General features: G+C 44.7%; 3 protein-coding genes across 3 annotated transcripts; 2 read left to right on the top strand and 1 right to left on the bottom strand.

Annotated features, from left to right (window-relative positions):
• The first annotated feature begins 838 nt into the window (after positions 1-838).
• On the top strand, positions 839-7,364 carry LOC124471489 (PRELI domain containing protein 3B-like). The gene is made up of 6 exons (XM_047025996.1): positions 839-967; positions 1,899-2,067; positions 3,656-3,745; positions 4,327-4,397; positions 4,576-4,678; positions 5,070-7,364. The coding sequence occupies exons 1-6, from the start codon at positions 936-938 to the stop codon at positions 5,184-5,186; spliced, it is 582 nt and encodes a 193-aa protein (XP_046881952.1). The 5' UTR covers positions 839-935; the 3' UTR covers positions 5,187-7,364.
• A 289-nt stretch (positions 7,365-7,653) lies between these two features.
• aurka (aurora kinase A) lies at positions 7,654-11,824 on the top strand. Its single transcript, XM_047026463.1, has 8 exons — positions 7,654-8,084; positions 8,291-8,359; positions 8,746-9,236; positions 9,358-9,549; positions 9,895-10,033; positions 10,358-10,506; positions 10,599-10,773; positions 11,021-11,824. The coding sequence occupies exons 2-8, from the start codon at positions 8,294-8,296 to the stop codon at positions 11,174-11,176; spliced, it is 1,368 nt and encodes a 455-aa protein (XP_046882419.1). The 5' UTR covers positions 7,654-8,084; positions 8,291-8,293; the 3' UTR covers positions 11,177-11,824.
• A 1,049-nt stretch (positions 11,825-12,873) lies between these two features.
• Positions 12,874-17,454, bottom strand: slc32a1 (solute carrier family 32 member 1). The gene is made up of 2 exons (XM_047026462.1): positions 16,554-17,454; positions 12,874-15,414 (listed from the first exon to the last, which is right to left on the bottom strand). Exons 1-2 carry the CDS (start codon positions 16,947-16,949, stop codon positions 14,227-14,229), a joined length of 1,584 nt encoding a protein of 527 aa, XP_046882418.1. The 5' UTR covers positions 16,950-17,454; the 3' UTR covers positions 12,874-14,226.
• Positions 17,455-25,496: the final 8,042 nt, after the last annotated feature.

Here is a 25,496-nt window from a genome sequence, read left to right as displayed (position 1 = left end):
AGGTCTTTCACCTACTTGTAAAAGTGGGTCATTCCTGCATATGCCCATGTTACTGCAAATTGTAACATACATCTCTATATATATAATATTTATTGAGGTTATTTTGTTTTCATTTAGAGTGACAGTGTTGGATAATGCCAAAAAGTCTCGAAAATGTTTCGATGTAGGAGCCTAATTCATCTGATCAACTGGAATCGGATCTGCCTTGAACACAAGCATGACAACTAAAATCGTACTTTTGTGATCCATTCGTGTAGCATAACGTCTTCCCATTCAAGCCGTTCCAATAACTGTGGATAATGGGTATTGTAGAGGTCAGGAGCACCCACATACAGCGAAATCCTTTTGTTGGTTGTGTATGAAACAATCATTAGAAGCCTACAGTTCTGACAGTGACATAATCGTTCAGTGGCATTGTCATATTCCTCCAAGGGCATGTTGGTTCAGCTTTGATCACAAGGTCTAAGTGTGGAACCTCATACCTATTGTGCAAGTTCTGCAAAGGGCAAAGGACGGATTCCTACTGCTGGAATAACGACTTGCTATCCACCTCATGGAAAATTGTTATGGATCTCCTATGAAGTATTTCAAAATGGTGTTGCGTCGTTATTTTAAACATTTGTTCACTTTGGTTGCCGTTACTCTGAACTCACTGACAAGATATTCACGATTTTTAATTTTGGGCCGGTAAATTGATTCCAGGCACCTTAACTGCGCTGCTTTCTGTTCTGTCAATCACCGCTCTGGCACGCGGCGGATGTGCGACACATCCAGACTCATGTGACTCCGGTCGTAGGGGGGAGGTGATTTGCGTCAGCTCTTTAACGAATGCTGCCCGTTCATTGAGTCAGTGTGACTTCACTTGCCGGCTGGGCTGATCCACTCTCCACCTTACTACCAATACCACACACCGGTTAATATACAACAGCCAAGTCATGAAAATCTGGACCTCAGAACACATTTTCAAGTGAGTGATTTATTTAAATGTGTACGGTTTGTTATCTTAGCCAGTTCTCCCTTACCCCCGTCTGAACGAGGTAGCGGTACAAATTGTCCTTTAGGATATAGCTCGCGGTTACCGGTATCGGTGCTTGCAGGCTAATCGGTTTGACTTTCCTTATATAGCCTTGCTTTGTTAGCTAAGAATATAGCTAGCTCTAGATAACACTAGCTTACTACCAAGTAGTGCACATCTCATTAGCTATTGTAACAAAAAAAAAAGCCTTTTCAATACATCACTGAAAGACCAAGAGTAGGCTACATTGCAACACCACCGGCTTCCGTTCCAAAAAAGACAAATTTAAACGAATCGGTGTTTCTACAGAATCTGTTCTTGGTTATTATTATTTATTTGTTCGTTAGTTTTTTTCTCTCACTATAACAGCTGTCAGGGTCTTGTGCAGAGGTTGCGTAATCAGCTAGCTAGCTTCTTTATCCAGCAACCTTTCCCCCACATTTCACCGCGCCTCCAGTCCAATGCGTCACTCGGCAACCACATGGCAGCATCGTCGTCTCCACGGTAACGGCCGCCGACATCGGATTCTGGACCCAGACGATTGTGTTGGCGCGGTTTTAGTGATTGTACCGAGCGAAATAACATTAATGTTCCGATATACACCCCTGTCATCCGTGTATGAATACATGCCTGTTACAACAGCATCACGTTCTGTGTACCCCGGTCAATGCTATCATGAAAACGTTTCATAACACGGCACTCTGTATATAAACAGCTAGACAATAACTAGTTGACTTGATCTACATGTGTAACATAGCTCAAACACCTTTTAAATTAAATATAGGCCTACAATACGCATGCTGATCACAAAACATAACAGTATATGATCGTCATTTGTAATTTTTTGTTAATTAATTCTCCTCATCCTCCTGTTGCCCCCCAGCCACCCATGGGAGACGGTAACCAAGGCGGCCATGCAGAAGTACCCCAACCCTATGAACCCCAGTGTGTTTGGGGTGGACGTGATGGACCGGGCAGTGGACAGCCAGGGCCGTCTCCATAGCAACCGCCTCCTCAGCGCAGAGTGGGGCCTCCCTTCCATCGTTAAGTCTGTGAGTACCAGGATGCTCTCTGTCTCTCTAGCTCTCTCTCTCTCTCTCTCTCTCTCTCTCTCTCTCTCTCTCTCTCTCTCTCTCTCTCTCTCTCTCTCTGTCTCTCTCTCTCTGTCTGTCTCTCTTTCTGTCTCTCTGTCTCTCTCTCTCTCTCTCTCTCTCTCTGTTTCTCTCTGTCTCTCTATATCTCTCTCTCTCTCGTTCTCTCTCTCTCTGTCTCTCAGATGGACCTGGGATGGAACAAGACTGTGAGACGTCTCCAGTAACACCCTCAAGAAACACAGCGATGCACTGTAACGCCTAGGAAGGTTTCAGCAAGCACAGTTGCTATTTATACATCTCCAAAGCTACCTAGTATAGTGGTTTAACCTAGACAGGTTTGAGTAACGTATAGAGGTGAATGTGCTGAGGCCTTGTAGAATCTTGGCAGCCTGCTCGATGTCATAGTACAGCAGCTCAGTCACACTCTGTCAAGACAGCCCATAATAGCAGGGAACACAGCAGTAGTAGTCACTGACGACCCCCCCCCCCCCCCCCCCCCCCCCCCCCCCCCCCCCCCCCCTTCACAGGTCTATTTCCATCAGAAGATTACTACACTCTATCTCTGACACATGATGTCCTGAACTTTAGTTGGACCATACCCCATGCCAGTGATGTAACAGTAAAAGTAACTGAGAGTGTGTGTAGACATGCGCGTGTGAGAGAGAGATAGTGAGCGGAGGCGGCTTGCCTTTGATGTCTGCCAAAGTGCGTCAGTCAGTTGAGGGGTTCTAGAATGGTCATTCCAGGGTTCTGGAATGGTCAAACCGTTGATTTGACCCATTACTTCTTAACCTCGTTGCATACGCAAATCACAGCAAGATAAGAACTGTACGGCTTTGATTTGACAGTCGTCCAGATCAGACAAGACGTCCCGTTCTCTGAACCGTGACAGCACGGTATCTGGCCCTGCTGCCTCTCTCTGGCCCGGGGCCAGGTTAACTCCTGGAGCCCAGGGTCACATGAGACCGCTCCGGCCCGGGAGGTCAGGCCCCGATCCTGGGGGAGGAGATCCGGGAGAGGTCAGGGAATGTGGCCAGAAACTCCTATTAATAGCAGCCCTAAGTCCCCAGACGGCCCAGTCTCATGGCTGCTTCTCAGACAGGCTTAGTCATTGCTGCTGTTAGGGATGTACCTGAATGATATTAGTTTATTAGTCAACAAGCTATCTCATTAATATCCCTGCTTCCCTTGATAATGAAGGGGGTGCTATAAATAAAAAACATTTATTATTAATATATCTTCACCTGCTGTACATACTCTTTGATATACATATTAGTGTGACTCTGCACATAAGTAAAATAAAAAAGAAGGTTAAAAGTTAACAAAAGTCTTATAACTGACAGGGCACATCAATTCTACCTTTTTCATAACGGTACCTAGCTATATAACAGTAAATCATAGAAACCAGAGTTATCTAGTGAAGAAACGAGCTGAAGACGCCAGTGGTTCTAGAACACTGGGATTGGAATGGAGAACAGATATGTACATTCTGATGTTCCGTCCCGAAGGTTCCGGTAGCTGACTGTGTATTCTCCCCTGTGTTCAGATCATCGGCAACTCGCGGACGTGCACCTTCATCCAGGAGCACTCGGTCGTGGACCCCAGAGAGAAGACATTTGAGCTGCAGTCCTCCAACGTAAGTACCTGCACACAGGGGACTGAGGATAGCTGTGCTATCTGACAGGTGAAGGGGACTGGGGATAGCTGTACTATCTGACAGGTGAAGGGGACTGGGGATCAGTTCAGCTCACTGGTGGAGCATTTCACTACAGATAAAGACGTCGAAGTTTTGAATCCACCTGTAGCTTTGGATAAAAGCATCTGATACATTTGATTTATTATTTCTTATTATTATTATCAAGTACTATTATGGGAGGTTTGATGGGTTCTACAGTCTTTATGCTACAGCTTGAGTCTTCAGTTTGCAAAAAATAAAGAAGAGTTCTGTTAGAGGTGTTATAAAACCCATGACTCTTTACTAAACATGTTCTATTTTGATTGTTGCCCAGATCTTGTCAGCAGGCTCGTCTGCACAAGAAAGCCGTTTGTAAACAGTGTGTTGGGTGTGGGAGAAACGCTTATGGAATGATGCTGAACCGGTTCTTGAGGCCCAGTGTGTCAAGTGTGAATATGAAAATCTGAACAAGCCGGTTGTCTCTCCCTCTTTCTCACAGTCTGTCTCTCTCCCTCCCTCTTCTGTCTCTCTCACCTCTGCAGATCACCTTCACTAACCTGGTATCAGTGGACGAGAAGCTGACATACAAACCACACCCTCAAGACCCAGAAAAGTAAGATATGAAACAGCAAAATACACCATCAGATCAAATCATCCCTTTTCACTGCCCCTCAACCAACCCAAACCCTCAAGGAATCATAACTCAGTATACTGCAACCAGCTCATGCAGCTATATTTTGAATGCGTGACTCGTCCTTACGTGTCCTGACCCCGCCCCCTGTGTTCTGCAGGACGGTTCTGACCCAAGAGGCCATCATCTCTGTGAAGGGGGTGAGTCTTAGCAGCTACCTGGAGGGGGTCATGGCCAGCAGCATCTCTAGCAACGCAGGCAAGGTGAGTCACCTGCACCCTGGGTGGGTGGGTGGCTGGATGGATATATGAATGAATACATGCATGGATGGATGGCAGGATAGATTAATCGATGGATCCCTGTTCCAGGAAACCTATAGGATGATTCAGTAGCTACTCATTCCAGCCCTAATGCAGGACACATGCTTCTAATAATGAATAATGTTGAGCTTAATAAGATAGATGTAGTTAGGGTTAGCACAGGAGGGCACCTCTCCAGGAACAGGAGTTTGACAGCCTTAAAAAGTATTCAAATAGTCTGTTTAAATAAAAAAAGTATGAGACTTATTTGGTGTCAGTGCCTAGCTACTTTACAAACAGGACAGCCTTTGTTTTCGCTGCCTAATTCCAAGGTCTGTTTGTTTTTTTACTCCAGGGCCGCGAGGCGATGGAGTGGGTGATCCGAAGGCTGAACGTTGAGATCGAGGAGCTGGCGGCCACTGCCAGGGGAACGATACGAACGCCCATGGCTGCCGCAGTCACAGAGAAATGACACCACCCACCCTCAAACCTTCTCTCCCTACCTCCATCTCATTACCTGTTCAGATGGCAGGAGATCCCCTTGGTTTTTATTGGCTCTTAATAACATGTACGGTGCCAGCCCAGATTCCCTTCACTTTGCTCTTCCTCCTCTCCTCTAATTCATGGGTGCATTCCCTCCATATCTTATTTGAAGTCTATCTACATTAGATACTTCATGGCGGACTGCAACCTAAAGGGATTCTGGGTAGTGGTTTCAACAGGCTGCTCGGCTGACCGCTCGTAGTGAGAGGCTGGAATCCTCTGGCTCCACGCCAGCAGAGGGCGGCGGGGTGACAAGGCCAACAGTGCCAAACATCTTATCGAGCCCTTCGATGATTTGTGTTCGCCTGCAGAGACTCTGCCCTGCTAGAGAAGCTCTCCTCCTTTGGGTCACAGCTCGGGGGACACCTGAGAGGGAGAAAGACAGTGGTTGAATGAATGATGTCCACCTTAGCGTCGCTGCTTTAGCGACAGGGCCAGTCAGGTGGACAGGTGTGACCAGGTGTCTGGAAGACAGAGACGGCAGCGTCTCAGGCAGCCGGACGTTTGTGGAGGGAGCGTGGTCTTCTCTAGCAGGCTGGTTGCACACCATCCGTCTCCTCTGCAGCCTCAATAACTGGAAGAACTAAAGCCGAGCAATATGTCAGAGCTGGAACTCAAGTACTGTATTTATTACTACCAGATAGCATTATTTTCTAAGCTTTAACTGAAAGAAAAGAACAAGGTAGTGTAGATGTCTCAAATGCAGTGTGGCTGAAGAGTTTCTCTGTGGAGATGAACCACTTGCAAGGAACTGCATGTTTCACCAGCGTTTCATTTAAAACAATGAATACCTCAGCACTCACCTAGCCTCTGACCAGCTACACCAGAGAGCCGGAGGCGAGCAGGGTTTCATGAATATCACCCGTGTTCGTGGAATAGTGACACGAGCAACAGAGAGGAATATAATTTAATGGATCTTCAGAATTGTAGTTTATGACCACAGATGGAACACACTCTGCATTTGAGACAGTTTTCCTTCATGAGTTAGAGGTGGCACCTGCCATGTTGTTGGTGAAAACTGTGCGGGCTTATCGCATTGTTACCTCAAAACAGTTATTTATTTGCATATATATTGTGAAATACTATTGATTCAATGGACTTTAATGGGTACTTACAGAGAACCTTTATAATACACACACATGCCAACACATACATAATACAACCTGCTGTTACATGCTGTGTCAATGTTACTTTTTGATTTTATTTGGGCTGTGAACATACGAACTCTTACTAACAGGATGAACTGAATGTAGACTCAGGCGGCCGAATCCCAGGTGATGCCCAGGTGATGCCCAGGTGATGCCCAGGTGATGCCCTGGTGATGCCCAGGTGATGCCCAGGTGATGCCCTGGTGATGCTCTGGTGATTTTTAACACACAATGATGAGCTTCCGAGAACTAAGCAAACTGTGCTTAAAAGCCTCACTTTACTTTTCTCCAATTCCAGAACCTCTGTTGTTAGAGTGGGGAATGTGTGTGTGTGTGTGTGTGACCCTGTGTGTTTAGGGTATTTGTACAATGTCAGAAATACGAAAGGAATTATTTATTTTCTTATTTATAAAGATGTCTTTTATTTTGTTCATTGTCAACATACAGTGCTTCAGTCACTTCCGTCTGATGACGTGGTTGTCTTCTATGTCTCAGACCACCTGATGTTGGCGTCTATACCCAACAGCCAAAATGATTGTTTGGTATATTATGTAAGCCTGTGTTGTTCATAGTCTCGCTGCGACTGAGATGAATGCATTCCAAATGCCTCTAGCTCTCAGGTTGCTACGCTGTTGCTTGTTGGAACATTGTTTATGCATTAATGGCCAAATATCCTAATTCGTTTTTTTGGGGTTATGCTTCTTCCGGCTGAATCTGATATGGGAATGACGTGACATGGTTTACTTTGTTTCTTGGTAAACTGGTTTTCTTTCTAAACAAAAACAACAGAAAAAAAAAAAACATATTTATATAATTTTTTCGATTATTTTTTTTGTCCAAATCTGGTTATTTTTTCTAATTATTCAAAAGTTGGAACTGCATTGACGTTTGGAAAGCTACTGTACTGATAAAATAGAAGACTGGTCGAATGAAAAAGAATAAAGTCATTTGAAAGCTTTTGCTTGTGTCATTGTGTGCTCAAATGTTCCATAAATTGATTTTAGCAAAATGTCAGCATAAGCAGTCAGTTCGATTACAATACAAATCGTACCTCAAGGGAAAGAGAGCTTTTTCTGGTCAGGTACCTTTATTTTGAAGAATTCGTTCATCGTAACATCCTCTGCCTGAGATCTAATCTAATCTTTCCTTGCCCCATCTAGTGTTCTGGAGTGTATTAGTTATATGTGACGTCAGGGTCAGAATTGTGTATCATCCAATAGCTGGGGAAGACAGCATGGCCCGTCAGCCAACCGAGCACAGAGGAGGTTTTTAAAAGGATATTTGAAATCAAACAGCTAGAAAAATTTGCCAGGCTGTATTCACGTCAGCAAAGTGAAGTGCGAACCAACGAACTAGTGGTTAAGTGGATGAATTCGCTCTAATCAATAGCCATCTAGTGTGTTTCTGTATGCTTTTCAAACCTAGCTAGCCCTACTGGTAGCTAACAATATCCTAGAAGATTAGAAATTGCAATTTAACTGTCTACTGGAACTGGTCCTCAAGCCAAATACAGGACGATAGTCGCCCTTCCTAGCTTGTTAGCTGGCTAAAGTTAACTTGCTGTCTTTTCTATGTAGCATTAGTTAGCTAGTTAGCTACTAGCTGGATTCTTATTGGATCGTTTTTTACTCTGCGGTGCGTGGATTCAAGTTTTTGATTTCAGCTGCCACACATTATTGGTAAGCGTTATAGCACCACATTTTAATGTTTGTCTACTAGTAACCTGCCACTTCCTTTGATATGTCAAACGAAATGAAATGTGCAGACAAGGACGAATTGTCGCGGGCTTGTCCGATGCCACGCTAACGAAGAAATGCTTTCTTTGTTGGTCGTGGTACAGCTAATTTCCACGAGATAAATCAACAATACTTGTCTCTCCCTTCAGATTATGGATGCTGCTGAATTTAAAGTCAATATGTCAAAGGATATTAAGCCTCAACTGTCTGAACAGAAGGTACGTGTAGCTCGCTAGCTACTCATTTACACATTACAATTAACGGGGTCTCCTCAGAATCTACTATTTAAGTTATTTGCACACTTATTTGCACACTCTTGACACCAGTTGTCTTTGTCTTTTGCAGATGTGTGTAGTAATAACGTTGCTGTTTTGTTTATTTTACAAAAATGCTCTTGGCTACAACTCAAACGTTTCGTAAGATTCCCAAGCCACTTATGTAGCTACCCCTGACTTTGCAAGTTTACGTTTTCCTATTTAGAATGTAGCTTACATTTAATGTACATTTACTAATGTAGGCTAAGCTACAGGAACACCACTCTTTTCCGCTGTTTTGCTGTCGCGCCGCGGGACATGTCTTTACACTCGCGTTGTGTTGTTTTCAGCCGAGCATCGACGGTCCAAAACGAGTTCCGGTTTCCCAGATGAGCCGCAAGCCAGTGTGGACTCCAAAGCCAACCCAACGCGTGCTGGGGGTGTTGAACGGTCCCCAGCGCATCCCGAAGCCCCCAGGCCAACAACAGAAGCCTGCAACGCAAGGCCAGACGCCCAAAACCATGAACCAAACCAAAACCGTGCACCATGGCAACCAGAACGTCAACCCTGTCCCCCAGGCCCAAACCAAGCCCTGTAGCTACCCCAAGAACAACCATGCACCTCAAAACATTCCCACTCTGCCCCAAAGCCAACCCAAGGTGCACCCTGCCCCCCAGCACACACCTGCACAAGGCCAGCCCAAGTTGAACCCTGCTCCACAACAAAACCAGCTCCAGGGTCAGGCTAAGACCAGCCAGGCCCCTCATCCAACACCCGCACAGGGCCAGCCCAAGACAGATGTAGAGGGTCCCAAATCGACCGGTCCATCTAAACCTGGAAAGTAAGTATAGGCAAATTAGAGATGGATGGGTGGATACACAGCATAGGGGAGTCATTAACATAAAAATATAAGACCTAATAAACATAAATAATAATCGTGCCATATTTTGACTGGCGTTCAGGAAGCGCTGGAGCCTGGAGAACTTTGACATCGGCCGTCCGCTGGGGAAGGGCAAGTTTGGTAACGTGTACCTGGCCAGGGAGCGGCAGTCTATGTTCATCCTGGCCCTGAAGGTGCTGTTCAAGAAGCAGCTGGAGAAGGCTGGGGTCGAACACCAACTGCGGAGGGAGGTGGAGATCCAGTCTCACCTCAGGTACAGACACACGTACACACACACACACAAGTAGACATATGCGCGCGCACACACACGCACACAAAGACATGCACACACAACCCATGTATAAACACACGTAGACACACGCACATAACCCACACACACACACAACACGTAGAGACACACACACACCCACCCTACCTGTGTAGACACACCCACCACGTAGAGACACACACACACCCACCCTACCAGTGTAGACACACACTCACCCACCCTACCTGTATAGACACACACACACACACACACACCCTACCTGTGTAGACACACACACACCCCACGTAGACACACAGCCCCTGTGTGATGGTGTCCATGTCTCCTCCTCAGACACCCTAACATCCTGCGTCTGTACGGATACTTCCACGACGCTGCGCGCGTCTACCTCATCCTGGAGTTCGCCCCCAAGGGGGAGCTGTACGGCGAGCTGCAGCGATGCGGCCACTTCGATGAGGCCCGTAGCGCCACGGTAAGTCTACCCAACAACCGCACACTTCACAGCGGAGGGAGTTTACCTCTCGTTCTCCTGTCCAGCGGGTTTAAACTAGCAAACCACACTCTTCTCCAGCATGGAGCTGTGTAAAAAACTTGCCTTTTCTAGTTGTGTGTATGTGTACTGTTGATGGAGCATCTGGTCTCTTGTGGAGCCTCTGTGGTTTTGTACTGACTGGGCTGCTCTCCCTTGACCCCCCCCTCCCCCCTTTCTCCTCCTCCCCCCTTTCTTGTTGTCCTCCTCCCTCACCTCTCATTCTCTTCCCTCCTCCTCTGGTTTCATCCCTCCTCTCCTCCTCAGTACATCATGGAGCTGACAGATGCTCTGAACTACTGCCACTCTAAGAAGGTGATCCACCGGGACATCAAGCCAGAGAACCTGCTGCTGGGAGCCAATGGGGAGCTGAAGATCGCAGACTTCGGCTGGTCTGTCCACACGCCCTCCTCCAGGTCAACACACACTCTCCTCACACACACATGCTCTCCTCCAGGTGCTTGTTCCATCCATCTCTATAAACATGATCTAACGTGTGTGTCTCCAGGAGGTCGACCCTTTGCGGCACGCTGGATTACCTCCCTCCAGAGATGATCGAGGGCCGCACCCACGATGAGAAGGTGGACCTGTGGAGTCTGGGCGTGCTCTGCTACGAGTTCCTAGTGGGACGGCCGCCCTTCGAAACCAAGAGTCATGAGGAGACCTACCGCAAGATCTCCAGGGTAACCACCACACAGGGGGGAGGGGGGGGAGGGGCAGCAGCATAGATTTGATCTTATAAGTTGATCCGCCAAACTCTGATCTCTCAGCGATGCTTGCAATACTACATTTTACTCAGTTAATCTCACACTGTTATCCAACGTGACACAATGTGATATAAATGGTGTTTACTACAGCAGATCCGTGACCTTCTGTTGTGCTTTGGATCAAAGTGGCTGCTGAATGCTAAGCTTATCTGTTGTCCTCTAGGTGGAGTTCACTTTCCCGGATCATGTGACCGCTGGAGGCCGCGACCTGATTGGCAGGTTGCTGAAACACAACCCCCTCCATCGCCTCCCCATCCAGGAAGTCCTCACACACCCCTGGGTGGTGCAGAACTCCACCAAGACCCCCACCAACTCATGACCTGGACACAAACGCACACCCTGGTCCCCAGCCCGGGCCCCTGCACATGAGCGCACACACACACCCTCGCTGGGCTCACGGGAACACACACACTTGCCCAGACACATGCATACACAACATTGCTGGGATGCACACACACACACGCATACCGGCGCCATGCTTTAACGGATGCCTGGCTGTACCACTGCTCTCTGAGGAGGATGGATGACTGATGTGGATGTTTGTCAGTTGGGATGTTGTGCCCTCTGTGTGGTTGTTTTGAAATGCATTTTACATGTTTCCCATCATTCTACTTTCATGTAAGAAATATACTTGTTTTTTTGTTTTGTTTTACCGATTATGAAAGTTTTATGAAAACGCCTATTTACTTGAAGCTAATAAATGTGATTTAATTGACACTTGTTCATCTTAGGTGATCTATTGTAATGTTTATGCTCTGATTAAATACATTTTTCAAATGTGTAAGGCTATTGAAAAAATTGTATAAAATAACAGCCACAATGCAGTTAACGTTAACGCCGATGGGCCGACTGTAGGCTACGTGTTTCTCCACCCGGTGGCGCTATAGTCATGGTCATGGTAACGTAGCATAATGGTTTTGGCTTAAGTGTTTGTCAGTTCGCCAATATTATGATACAATAAAGTACAAATGCCAAAATACCGCGTAGGCTATGTAGTGAGCCAGTTTAATTTCGTGGTTCTTGTGAATAGTTAAGTGTGTCTTCTACACAAGCCTAATCCTTAAACAAATTAATTTGTGAGACATAGATGGTCGGTGAGCGATAAGAAGAGGTCTATAAGAAAACACAAGTGGGAGTCATTATGGGTTCTGTTTGCTGAATATAGTCCATTTATCTTATTTTAATATATGGTAGTGAAACCCAAGAGTTTGGGCCCCCCAAAAAAGCCTACAACATAAAGACTTACGGGAGGGGGACGATGATCAAGTATTGTCATTTCGCACAGTTTAGCTAAAATGATCATTTATTCTAAATCATTTCACAAAAATTGGCGTGGTACTCTTCACATCGTGGGGGTTTCACCTACCTTCACCAACCTTAGATGTTTTTATGAAATTATAATTCGTTATTTTTGTCAGGCCCTATCTACGGTGTTTATAGGCCAAAGTAGGCCCTGAGAGGGCCATCTTGTGGATTTAGCCTACAGGCCTAGGCTACTGGATATTTGCTTAAATTCGTTTGCATCAGGTGGACTTAAAAGTAGACATCAGCAACAGACTCGAAACCATATGGAGGCTGGCAACTCAGGTCGTTTCGAATAATAAATAATTTGGCCAGATGTCTTCAAAGGCACAGGCCTCATGTTGAGCAGGTAATAAGGGCCTATTTTTTGCCTTGCCGAGAGCAAAAAATCTGTTGTAAAAGCTACAGTCTGTCAATGTAAGATTCTGTTCGTAATTTCAAACATGCACGAAAAGGCAAATTAGCAACAATTATAGAACAAAAGAATATGTCATGCATGGCACGAGACAACCCCTCCCCCCCTCTCTCTCACACACACCTGTCTTTATCGTCAGTCTATCTTTTTTCTCCACAACACACACGATCTAGAAAAAATGCCTTCATGTTCATGCAATAATTCTCTGAAAGATTTCTCCAACATTTCTTTCATATTTTATTGAAAGAAATGAACATGAAAAAATACGTTTCTCACGGTTTCTTACTTCATTACATAAAATCACACACATTTTTACAATATAATGTCACTTATTTCTTTATTCTTTAATATTCATTTTCACGATATATGATAACGATTTTTGAGATATACATTCCATCTTTTTGAAACCACAATAACACTACACATACGGTTTTAACATTTCCACAGAACCCGTTGGAATGCACAGAATGCTAACAATGTTCTTTATGCACATTTTCTTCTTTAATGATCTCTTATTATCTTATGTTTCAAACACTAGAATTCCCGACATTGAATCATCATTAAATCAATGCCAATTTAGAAGACTTCAGATCAAATGCTTAAATACGGAACCCATTTTGAAGAAAGGCTTGAATTGAATGCGGCATAGTTAAGTGATGCTGATAATCTGTTGATGAGGCAATATTTTCAAATCCCTATTTACTGGGGAAAGGATTATTAAGGTTTGGGCCGTGTCACCTCGTGTCCAGGACACCGTCTCAAAAATCCTACTATCGGTCAAACGGTGTTTGAACCGTGATGGGCCTGTTTTTGATTAATTTGCCGCTAACACTGTGGATTCAGCTGCAGCAGCTCGTGAGTTTTTCTCTGCACCTACCATTTAGAGGTTGTGTATTTTATGTGTCTGGATATAATACATTCAATGCATAGTTTTTGTATTTTTTTATAATTATACCATCATATTTGCGTCCAATCCAAATTAGTGCTTGGGTGGGTTGTTCATATCTGGTCCAGGGTCTTTTGTTAGACAGTCGGCTAATAAACGTCTACATTTTTGACGCTTGTCCCTTTCACAAATACATTATGTTCTCCTGTTGTTAATTGCCATCATGTTAGTTGCCATTATTGTAGTCCACAATAAGATTATGTGTTAACCATCACATTCATTGCCCGTTAAAATATTGCAAATCATCGAGAAGAAGAAAGTGGCATCAAATAAATATCTTATTTACGATTTCATCACATTATACCGTCGAATTGTTGTCCAAAATCACAAACTTGAATGTCAAATGAAATGACTCCCACAAGAGCGATGAACAGATAAATTGCGCATTTTGCAATTTAATTTAAGGTCGATCTATGTTGTAAACCTTCACTCCACAGAAAAATATGGAAAATGCAATTAGTTGTCATATGCGTGCACTTCATGTAATAGTCCATCTTGTGTAAGACACTCGAGCTCTTTCTCTTGGCTATGTGTGTGTGTAAGTTTGTGTGCGTGTGTGCAAGAGTGAGCGCGCGAATATATGCTGCGTTTGGGGCGCGCACCATTTATTACGTATGGATTCTGTAAGCATGGGAGCTCATTGGGGTTGAATTAATCACTATAAGGGTGTGCAGTAACATCTATTTCCGGCCGACGTTTAGAGCGTCTAATCATGTAGGTTATACTTATAGGCCTCTACAAGCCCCTCCATGGAATGAATGAAACCGGATATGCTGCATATTCCTCCTATTACAAATATGGCGACATCAAAGAACACGTGGTGCCAAAGCAGCTTTCTCCATAAGAGCCGGAGGTGGAAGAGGCTGGGGAGGAGGAAACACAGCCCTGCGCCCGTCAGGCTGCCCGTGAGACCCATGAGAAGGGCAAAATGCGGCACATATATCGCCATCAGCAGAGTGAAAACCACGAGGCCACAGCGCAAGCTGAGGCCCCATGATTTCAGGCGTCCATCGCCGCCGTAGCAATCGGGGAAAACCGCGCGTCCACCATCCTGGAAAAAAGACTTCTCCAGCACCTCGACTGCAGCAAAGAATGGCAAAGGGTATGACAGCAAAGCTTTGGCCACTAAGAAAATATTTACGACAGCTCGGATGGTGGACGGTAGGTTGTCAGTGATGACCTCCTTGGTTGCGTCTGCCCAGGTCAGGTAAGCCACGAGAGCAAACAGGCCTTTGAGGATGCACGCGGAGATGTGGGTCCAGTTCATCATGCAGTGGAACTCGCTGGGTTTATTCATGTTTCCCTCCAGAGAGGGTAAGAAGATCTGAGACGTGTAGCTGAACACGATGATACCGATGGAAATGGGGAACTTCTTGACGTCGATGTAAAACTTGACTTTGTCCCAAGCCCAATCTCTTGCTCTAGAAAGGCAGTAGGCTATTACAAGGATGTTGATGACAAAATGGGCCATTGTGCAGAGCAAGCTGAACTTAGACACTGCTTTCAGGTTCTTGAGGAAGGCGCAGGGTAGCAGGGCAGCGGTGGCCATGATGGCCCAAGACTTCTGTGAGATCGGCATATTTGGGAAACTGTTGTACATCAGGTTACCACTAACAACAACGTACAGGATACAGGTCATCACGAGCTCTATGATTTGGGCTACATTCACAATATGGCCGCCAAGTGCTGGAAATCTTGGCGCACAACAGGCGTTGGCAATGTCCACGTATGAGTCTCTCACGCGCACGAGCTGACCGTCTTCGTTTTCCTCGTACAGGCAAGCGATGAGGATTTTCCCGGTGTAACAACACACCACAGCGGCGAAAATGATGAGAAACAGTCCAAGGTACCCCCCGTGCAGAATAGCGTACGGTAAACCGAGAACAAACATCCCCTGTGAAAACAGAAAAACCGTTAGGAAATAGTTCGGCAGAAGTAGTAATATTTTCCAACATCTCAGTTAACAATTAAAAAGTAAATCGACTGTAATATTCCTGTTAATGAAGAAGCCTTTAATGGATGGTTGGGGGAGGGGGGGGGGGGGGGTAACGTTGCTTGGTTGTTGATGTGGGTATTCCATTTCGCTTTGAGCATGAGCCCACCGGACTCATCGTGTCGTCATCAGAGGGATGAAGGAGACTCGGAGTGACGCAAGGGTGTCTGTCACGACCGTAAAACGCACAAGGGCTTTGGCGCTGGGGGAGCTTTTGTCACGTATATAGACACTGTCCAGTAAATCTGAACACTTCCTGGGGGGGGGGGGGGGGGGGGGGTCTCCATACTCATTTAGTAAGTATAACGTGGACTTTTATCACGATGTGTTTTGGCATTGTAGTTGAGCACACTTAATGTGCGCATTGATTTTATTTTGTGTTATTGACTTCACTCATATTGACTTCACGTGTATAGTTTGGCTACAAATGGAAGCACATTATCGTTCCGTCCGCTTTTGCTGGTGACCTTGCGGGCATTTCTACCCCAGAAGGTCACCTGCACACCTGAGCAGAATATTTCTGCAGTGTTGGAACGTGCAGTGATGCATTCCGTATCCACGTAGCATCAGCCTTGATCGTGCGTAAACATGGACAGCCCACTCCATCTCTGCATCCCTGCGTATTTTGGTGAGAAACCGTCCTCTCGTGCTCCAAGGTGTCTCTCAAATGGATGAAATGCATCTTTTATCATGTTTGACAGATCCTTGACTAAATGTTGTCTTATGCAGGCCTATATATAGTACATAGTGTCCATAGCCCTACCAACGCCTATTTACCTGTGAAATCTAATCATTGGGTCTGTCTGTATCTACACTGCGACACACAATCAATGACTACCACAGGAGGGCTTCTAAATGACAGTCACGTATTCAGAGACTGGGAGAATCAGGCTCAGCCTAAGACGCTGGGACAAATGTTTCAGAAATCAAATGGGGGCACATTAATAATGTAATTTAAGCCACTGAGCTATAATCAATCCGCAGTCAAATGTATTTTTTTAACTGTTTTTGTAAAAAAAACAAAAAAAACAAGGATTTACCTGGATTGCATTTGTGACGTTCCATCCCGCCTCCCAAACGGTGATTTTTGGTCTATCGTCTGCTAATTCCTTACAAAGACCACTGTCTTTGGACGCTGAAGGTGGGGGTCCAGTGCCATCTCTCTGGTATCGGGTGTCCCCATCCACTCCATCTAAACCTATCTCCCCGCTCCCCTCACCCATCTCATCATTGGTCATGATGTCCATTTGCATCCCTTGCCGGTGATCGTAGTCCAAATCATCGCACGCGGCGAAGCCCACCGCCTCTTCGTTGGTGGCGGCCTGGAAGCCCATTCTCGCGAACATTCCGCTCACCTTCGCCTGAGATTTGTTCGACACCGTGGTTGCTGCATTGGACAGTTTATTGGAAATTTTGCTTTTGATTAAAGTAGCCATTTTGCTTTGTTTAATGTAACTTTTTCTTCTTTCTTTTTTTTCTTCAGACCTATAATATTATTCCAAAGTAATGACTTATTTTTGATCAAACTCCTTCCTTCTTTACATAGACTAAACTACGAAAGTTGCGAGTTCGAAGCCACGATGGTCTTCAGTTGCTATCTCCACTTCTTGTTCAAGGTACGCCTGCTGTACTTGTTAATCCTCAGGTTCATGTCACCTTCAGACGTCGGAGCCTGCTCTCTGCATCTTGCTATCGCACCCTCTTGTATGGTTGACGAAACGCCAGAGAACGATTTGGACAATCGACAACGGTTGCGGAAAGCTTTACGCAAATGCTCAGGCGCACTTTCTAATATTAATAATCGGACCGTTTGTTCCGAAAGGTAGCGGCAGCGCTTCCACAGTTGGTTTTCCGTCACCGTTACTGATGCCAATGCGGTACGGTGAAGCCTGGGGGTGGCGAGGAGGAGGCACGTGTCACCATCAGCCTGCCAATGCAAGGACTCTGCTTTGCAAAGCGCGTCTCCAGCACCCAGCGCGCGAGCCACCCAACACAATAAAACGGGCGAGATTTGCTGCATTTCTGGGGGAGGCGCTTGCGCTACCCCGTCCCCACCCCAACCCATTATCTATAATGCTTCATTCTAACGTCCAATGACATTCTGGGTGCTTCTAAACTTGCATAACTTTACCTGTATATAAGTGTTCACAGCTGAAGAACCCCCCAGCAACTCTTTGGACTAGGTTATGTAACTTTGAGACTATAGTATCTGTTTATTTTGTGAATGATCAACACATGTGTTTTGTGTCTATCTACAAGAGGACGCGGTTCTTTCATAGCAACTAAGTTGATATGTCTACAGGAATTATATGGATCGAATTTGTTTTTCCTTTATTTTTGAGGAAAATTACTGTTTTTGCGATGGTAAGGTGGAACTTGATTCCAGATAATGTAGACATGCGAAAAACTGCTGCAAAGACTACATCAACTCTCATTTAGAGCCATTTTTGTTTGAGTTGGGCTTCAAGTATTTTGTTTCAACGTTTCAATTCGTTAATTGCTTTTCAATTGGATGTGACTTAGCCTATAATAATAACCAAAATTGATTCTTCAATTAATTTAATTCGTTTTTAGCATTTGTTCAATAGAAAATATATAAACGTTTTTATATGTTTCTATAGGCACATTTCAGACCGAAAATAAATTGTATCTAAAGGCTTCTCTGGAATAGGCTGTTTTAAACCATTGAGGACTGCTTTCTACGGCATAGGCTATTCTAAGCGGCAAGACACATTTAGTCAAATATTATATGGAGTCGAAAGAGGGTTTAAAGACGTCTGTTTAGCTTCATCCATAAATACCTTTTTTTATATCACAGACAGTAATCAAAGATATATGCACATGTCTGTGTGACAAATAACACATTTAAATTCGAAGTAAAGACTACGGATAGCCTTTTTTGACGTTCACATTCCAAGGAGGTGTTCATCTTATGTCCTACGAGCGGGCGTCCCCCTGCCCCGTAGGCCGCGCGTGGTTGCATCCCTGCAAACAGCTGCTCGGTTCTCATGTCACTAAGCGTTTGCGCGCGCCGACCTCAATGTTTCCTCGAGCAGAGGAAACAGAGTTCATCACCAGAGCGTGACTCACAACGTCTGCCAACACCATGACACCGGGGTTGCGTTTGTGTTCATATAAGACTGTACTATTTAGTTCTTACACAGCTCCGGGATATACTCTTACAGGTTCGTATTAAGGATGACTATACCTCAGATGGCTGAGCGGTGAGGGAGTCGGGCTAGTAATCAGAAGGTTGCCGGATCGATTCCCCGCCATGCCACATGATGTTGTGTCCTTGGGCAAGGCACTTCACCCTACTTGCCTCGGGGGAATGTCCCTGTACTTACTGTAAGTCGCTCTGGATAAGAGCGTCTGCTAAATGACTAAATGTAAATGTACCTGACCTCGAGTAGCTAAGCGTCCTGTTTAAATAAAGCAAAGAACAAGTAAATATACAACTGTCCAGAGGACCAGTGCCGGAATTGAGTGGCTGTGTCAGGCCAAATAGTGTCCTAGGGCCAAATAGTGTCCTACCTGACGTCACAATGCCGTTCCGAAGCAAGGACGCGTCCGTCGCTATGCCGACCTTAAATTCCTGAGATATTTACGCGTGCAAGCAGGAAACTGTCATGGTTGCTATACTGGTTACTAGGTAGGAAGTTTTGTATTTAGGCTTATTTAAACCAGTTTAAAGTGAAAACTTTAAATAGTAGAGTAGAATAAACTGGTTTACATAAGCCTAAATACAAAACTTCCTACCTAGTAACCAGTATAGCAACCATGACAGTTTCCTGCAAGCACGCGTAAATATCTCAGGAATTTAAGATCGGCATAGCAACGGACGCGTCTTGCTTCGGAACGGCATTGTGACGTCAGGTAGGACACTATTTGGCCCTAGGACACTATTTGGCCTGACAGCTGGTTTTCGTTGCCATGTCCTGGGGGAATCTGTGGTCGAGAAGATAAATCAGATCGTGGGCACACGTGGGTATTCAAGTCAGCGGCTGACACGAGGCATCACCGCACCACTTTAGCCTAAATTGAATCTTTGTTTATAACGCCAGTAGAGGTTCTGGACTCCAGCTAGACACAGCGACGGACCAGACGTCACCCTGCGGTTTCACCTAAACGAGAGAAACAGCAATTAGTCATAACCGTACCGATCCGTTCATGCTGTTGTTCTGACGGTGAACCGAAGAAAAGCTTAAAGAAGGGAAATAAAATATTAAGCTAGGATTTTTATTTCATTTTCAAAAACGACCTAATTATTTTAGGCCTATAAGCTCCATTTCATACAATTTCACTGAGTAAAAACACGAAACAATTATTGTAATAATTTCTTGGGTGAATCTCCTTCCAGACGAACACAATTCTGAAGAACCACAACAGAGATTCTGGACTCGCGTGTGTGAAAGGCTTTTTGCTCCTCAGAAGACAGAACTGTCTGCTATCCCCAGGGCGAGTGAAAGGGTTAATGGCAGCCTGCGTTATCAGCACGCTCCAGACCTCTCTCTGTACTTAGGACTGTCTGATTTAATGTTCTGCGCAGATGACAAGAACATCACTGACACAGGAAGCGACGAGGTTACAGTCTGAATCTGAGACCAATTTCTTTCTAGGTTGTAGATAAGCATGACATAGACTTAAAATAAACAACAATAGCCATACAAATAATAAAAACAACAATAATTCAATAGACTACTATGTGAATTACAATATCAACAAAACGTATTGTATCCACAAAATACGAATATATTCACATTAAAAAATATATTTTATTAAAAAACAGTTTAATAGACATTTTCTTCATTTATGTCGAATAGGCCTATTCATGGGCTGCCGTTTCATGACGGCATGCTGCACAATTGCACTGGCTCCTTTTCCCCCGAATAGCCTATAAGGCTTTTTTTCATCATCGACGATGCTAGTCAATATAAAGTATATAAATATATAAAGTAGCTAGGCCTATACTATTTTATCATGTGAGATAATAATAAGAAAAAGAAGAAATGAAATACAGTTAGTCCCTTGAAAGGGCAGCGTAGCCATAGCCTAGTTTTATTTGTGGACACGTCATACATTAAGCGTGGAACCGTATTGACAACCTGTGAAATGGAAACCGCACGTGCAGGTGCAACCCCCTAAAACTCATCAGCGCACGTTGATGGAATTTGACAATAGGTTGTTCGGTTGTCAGAACTGCGGTGGCCGACCAGCTGCATTTCTCTGTCAGAGTGATGGCCGGTCCCGGTCATTTATGAAATATGACCGTAGTATTCAGATGTATTTCTCTATGTATTTGGTTTTAATTTATAGTCTGGGCTCGATGTTTTATCTGACTTTCTGTCTTTGTGAGATGTATAGTCTTCCAGATTTGAAGGGAATTTTCTGCTTATTACACACAGTTTATCACCCATCACGAGAGGCGACGAGGTCAGAAACCCGCGGGTCCGTAGAGGATTCCCTCAAACCGGCGCTGGATTAAAGTGGCACGACGATGCTAATCAAGTTCATCCCTCTATCATGAATTCCCACAACCCTTTTTAATAATCCAACAAAGAACACACAAAGCATAATTCGCAGAGGAGAGCGAGGTTTCTTTACGTTTTTTTTCGTTTTCTCCTTAAATCCGATCACCGGTCCCCCCCCCCCCCCCTTCTCGTTTCTTACCCCCGGCTCGTGCAGTCTGCTCTCTCCTCTTTTCCCATTTCGCACTTGGCTGCGCACGCACAAGGTCCCCGGGTTTGGTGTCAGCTCTCTCCAAAACACAAAATGATGTATTAGCTCAATAAATGGATTATTCACTCTTGGAATCTAGGCTCGAATATCCTGGCAACGAGAGACGAATTAGGAAATATGTGATTGGGTAATATGTGATTGGTTTCGCAAGTCTAGCAGCCATATGTTTCTTAGTCTATTATATTTCTACAAAATCAACAAACGAAATATGATTTTAGAGGCTGAACTATAGGCAAGACATAGCTTATTAGCAATAGCTTAACGTACTAACTTGTGTGTGTGTGTGTGTGAGAGAGAGAAAAAGAGAGAAGCATAGTCTATATAAACCAATTGTGCAGTGGACCTCAAACGGATTCTGTTAAGAAAATGAGAGGGGCCAAACCATGGAAATAGCCTACCCACAAATATTCCGGAGGATTTGGAAAGTGAAATAAATATTGGATGAATTTTACGATTAAAATCAGAAACCATTGTAAAGGATATTTCCTAAAGAGTCTATTCAGCGTTTTTGTCTATCTATACAATCTAGACTACATTTCTTTTGTCATTTAGGCCTATCTGCCTGTCAGTCTTCTTATTTCTGGCGGGGCTTAGTGGCATAAAATGACGCTAACACACTTCAATTAATAAGGGAACCTGAAAAGACAAACGGCGTCTCGAGGGACTGCGATGGAGGTAAATTAGCCTCCACCGGCTAATAGACCGCCCCCCCCCTCCCTCCTCCCCTCGCCAGAACACAGCAATATTAGCATCACAATCACAGGTATGGCACGCTGGGTTGAATACATTATGAATGTAGCCCATCATATATGCCTATTGAATATATCGCACATTTAATCTGGCTCATAACGGTGCTTCTGATTTAGCCTACATTTTTTTCTCTCCAGACAAAACACCTGCCTAAATTAAAATGAGCCAATCGTCCAACAAGCGGAGATCCTCTTCTATGTACCCTGCACAAGAGTTAAGAATGTTGCCTTGGTCTACAGAATAACAAAAATACAGTTAGCCTATTTTTTTACTGAATCTAAAGCGAGTAAATGAGACGTAAGACTCGTGTTTCGAAACTCAATCAAAATGCAAGGAAATTGCTGACAAGTTGTGAGGTGGCCCAACACCGTCCAACACATGCCTGTTGGTGGCTCGGACTGCATCCTAAACATTCGCTAATCTTTCAAATCATATATTTTTTGACTTTACCCCTCTTTTTTTTGTCCCCCCCCCCTCCTTCCCATTTGTTATTTTCTCCTCCTCTTACAATCGAAGGTAAAACTGTCCAGCTTTAGGCAGTCACAGCGGCCACCTCCCCCAGAGACACATCCAGGTGGTCTGCTGGAAAACGGTTAAGAGCCTTTTCATTACTCTTAATGCGCTTGTTTAATGGGTTATTATGAGGCCCCGGGAGGGCAGCGGAGAGTGGTTTATATTAGCCCGGTCAGATAGGCGCTGCTGCCGTAAAGAAACCCTGTATAGCCCAAAGAACAATAATCCCAACAAAAATATCGTTTTCTTTGATAATCGTTTGTTTTGATGTGTATGACAAACAGGTTTGTCTTGCCTGTAGGCTATTGTTTTTATCAGTTGGCCGGTTAAGACTTTATTAGACATTATTTTAAATTCGTGTCAAAAATATTGCTGCAGAGTTTAACCCATTCCTTCGTTATTTCGTCTATGTAGAACAAAGAATAGTCCGGTTTTAAAACCCTCTCTCTTGCGCGCGTGATGGTGTCTCCATGTTTTTCCCCGCCGGTAAATGGCTGTTTTGTTCCCGGGGTTTAGCTTTGCTCCCCAGACGCCGTTTGCCGTTAACCTGGAGTGACTCCGTTCACTCCATCACCCTTGAAGTTCTCCCCCCTCGCGCTGGCGCGAGATCACTTCCCCCGCTGCGTTACATTAACATTGTAATTGCTTCTCTTTGAACACAATACACTCCCCGAGCCAGGTGGGACATGTAGCTCGAGGCGGTCACAGTGAGCTGTGCCATCGATTTTCACACCGCCAACTAACATAACCAACATCAGCTACGACCTCTACCTACGATAGGAGAACAATAATGTTTCTGGTGTTATTGTTCAACCTCAGTGTAAACTTCCACATATGTGTGGTATTTGTCTACCTCGTGGCGAGGTAATTATAACGTTTTGTTACTGTTGATGTTGACAACTCTGAGGGGCACACATGGATATAGCGTTGAAGATTTTAGTTTGATCGTGACTGTTTGGCAGTCAATAGAAAATAATCAATTGGGGTCACTGCTCAACTAATCCTGTAGGGATTTCTGGAGCCTTGGGGAAACATTTTTTTTACTGTTTCAGTGTGTGTGTTTGTGTGTATGAGTTTGTATGGGAGGGATGTGTGTGTGTGTGATGTGTATGTGTGTGTGTTGGATTTGTGAATGAATGTGACCTACGTGTGGTGGTGATAGCTTGTGAGGATGTGTGAGTCAATATCGTCACCAGTGACCCCTGACCAACAGCTAATAGTTTAGTACTCATGCATGTTTAATGGTAGAAGACTGGTTCCTACATCAGCCCTGAGAGAGAGGAAAAGAAGGGTGGAGGGTGGGAGGGAGAGAGGGAGGGAGAGGGTTAGAGAGAGAGAGAGAGACAGAGAGAGAGAGAGAATGAGAGAGAGAGAGAGGGTTAGAGAGAGGGAGAGAGACAGAGAGAGAGAGAGAGAGAGAGGGAGAGGGTTAGAGAGAGGGAGAGAGAGACAGAGAGAGAGAGGGAGAGGGTTAGAGAGAGGGAGAGAGAGAGAGAGAGAGAGAGAGAGAGGAGTTCACTTTCTGAAATCAGTGAACTGCTGTCTCTCTTCCTCACATCTGTGTGTGGTTGTTAGGGCCTACATTGAAACATTTTAAACAGAGTATTAATCTGACAGTCTCTTCTTTACAAAATCACACACAAATAGTGCGCATAGAAAATCAGAAGAAAAAACTAACAAACACAAATGCGTAGTTCTTTGAATTGCATTTCGTTCTGTTCTCAGGCGCAGTCTTAAGTAACCAAGTGTTAGCTTACAGGACCTGGCACGATGGACAACAATAACAAAATCTCCAATATAATATTTTACAGTGCAACAAGAACATCTCAACTATAATATGATTAAGTGTAGAGCAGCTGGGAGTTAAATAGGTTTTCACTCTTAAATCGGTTCTCACTCACTCAGTATAAAAACCTTCCTCCCACGTCATCTCGCAAATGTAGCTTCTTGTCACATGGTGTTTATAGAGGTGGGAGTTGTGTTCTTACAGAGGTGTCCGAGTTCGAATCCTGATGTGGGCAAGTTTGAGAGGGAGCAATACTGACAGGTTATGTGACTAACACGTGTTAGAGACAGACACACTCCACACACACCACCGGCCTTCCCTCCTGCTGCTTCAAACAACACTGTTCACTTTTATGTGGATTATAAAAGTAGACGCAGGAAGCCAGCACCTGACATGGTCACCTGACATGGTCACCTGACATGGTCACCTGACATGGTCACCTGACATGGTCACCTGACATGGTCACCTGACATGGTCGTAGCTTTTGTCCAAATGAACTAAAGGCTGTTTAGATCAGGGTTAAATATTGACCGTTTTCTGTTTGCGAAGAATGACTCATTGAAATGCGCACCTTGTCTCCAAAGCGGGTCGCATTCAAAGCCTGTGGAAGCCATTTATTCATCCCTGTGATGTATTCCGGGATTCCGAGCCTTTGATCGAACTGAAACAAGCGTCGCCGTGGAGACCGGGAAGAGAGTACTTCATATTATGGTCTACTCACAGCTCTTGGGTTTCTTTATGAATACATAAATAAATAATAAAAATATATATATAAAAAAACACAATTTCCCACCGCTCTCTCATAAATGAGAAAAAAAAAAACGCCCTTTAGACAGGCACTCTCCCCCTCCTCTCGCAGGTCATTATCTGCTTTTATCAGAGCTGCAATCACCCTCAACAACTGCTGCACTTATCACCGGCCACCAGACACACATCCCCAGAGGAGACACACAAGTATTGATCCCTGGGCGAGAGAGAGGGAGTGAAGGAGAGAGAGGGAGAGGGAGGGAGGGAAAGAGGGAGAGAGAAAGAGATATAGAGAGGGGAAGAGAGAGAGAGGGAGATAGGGACATAACGAGAGAGGGAAAGAAAGAGAGAGAGAAAGGGAAAGAGAGAGAGATAGAGATAGGAGGTTCTCACTAGATAAGGTGTTGTGTTGTTTTCCAGGGGTGAAAATTAACCTCTGGCACACAGA

Source organism: Hypomesus transpacificus, chromosome 9, assembly GCF_021917145.1.
Source record: "Hypomesus transpacificus isolate Combined female chromosome 9, fHypTra1, whole genome shotgun sequence".
Classification (NCBI taxonomy): Eukaryota; Metazoa; Chordata; class Actinopteri; order Osmeriformes; family Osmeridae; genus Hypomesus; species Hypomesus transpacificus.
The sequence above is the reverse complement of the archived record's forward strand: the minus strand, read 5'-3'. Positions and strand labels throughout refer to the sequence as shown.

Coding starts and splice junctions, on each gene's coding strand:
- LOC124471489 (XM_047025996.1), top strand. CDS start 936: ATGAAAATCTGGACCTCAGAACACATTTTCAA. Junction 968..1,898: donor ACCTCAGAACACATTTTCAA/GTGAGTGATTTA, acceptor GTTGCCCCCCAG/CCACCCATGGGAGACGGTAA. Junction 2,068..3,655: donor TCCCTTCCATCGTTAAGTCT/GTGAGTACCAGG, acceptor CCCTGTGTTCAG/ATCATCGGCAACTCGCGGAC.
- aurka (XM_047026463.1), top strand. CDS start 8,294: ATGGATGCTGCTGAATTTAAAGTCAATATGTCAAAGGATATTAAGCCT. Junction 9,237..9,357: donor GGTCCATCTAAACCTGGAAA/GTAAGTATAGGC, acceptor ACTGGCGTTCAG/GAAGCGCTGGAGCCTGGAGA. Junction 10,507..10,598: donor GTCCACACGCCCTCCTCCAG/GTCAACACACAC, acceptor GTGTGTCTCCAG/GAGGTCGACCCTTTGCGGCA.
- slc32a1 (XM_047026462.1), bottom strand. CDS start 16,949: ATGGCTACTTTAATCAAAAGCAAAATTTCCAATAAACTGTCCAATGCA. Junction 15,415..16,553: donor ACGTCACAAATGCAATCCAG/GTAAATCCTTGT, acceptor CTGTTTTCACAG/GGGATGTTTGTTCTCGGTTT.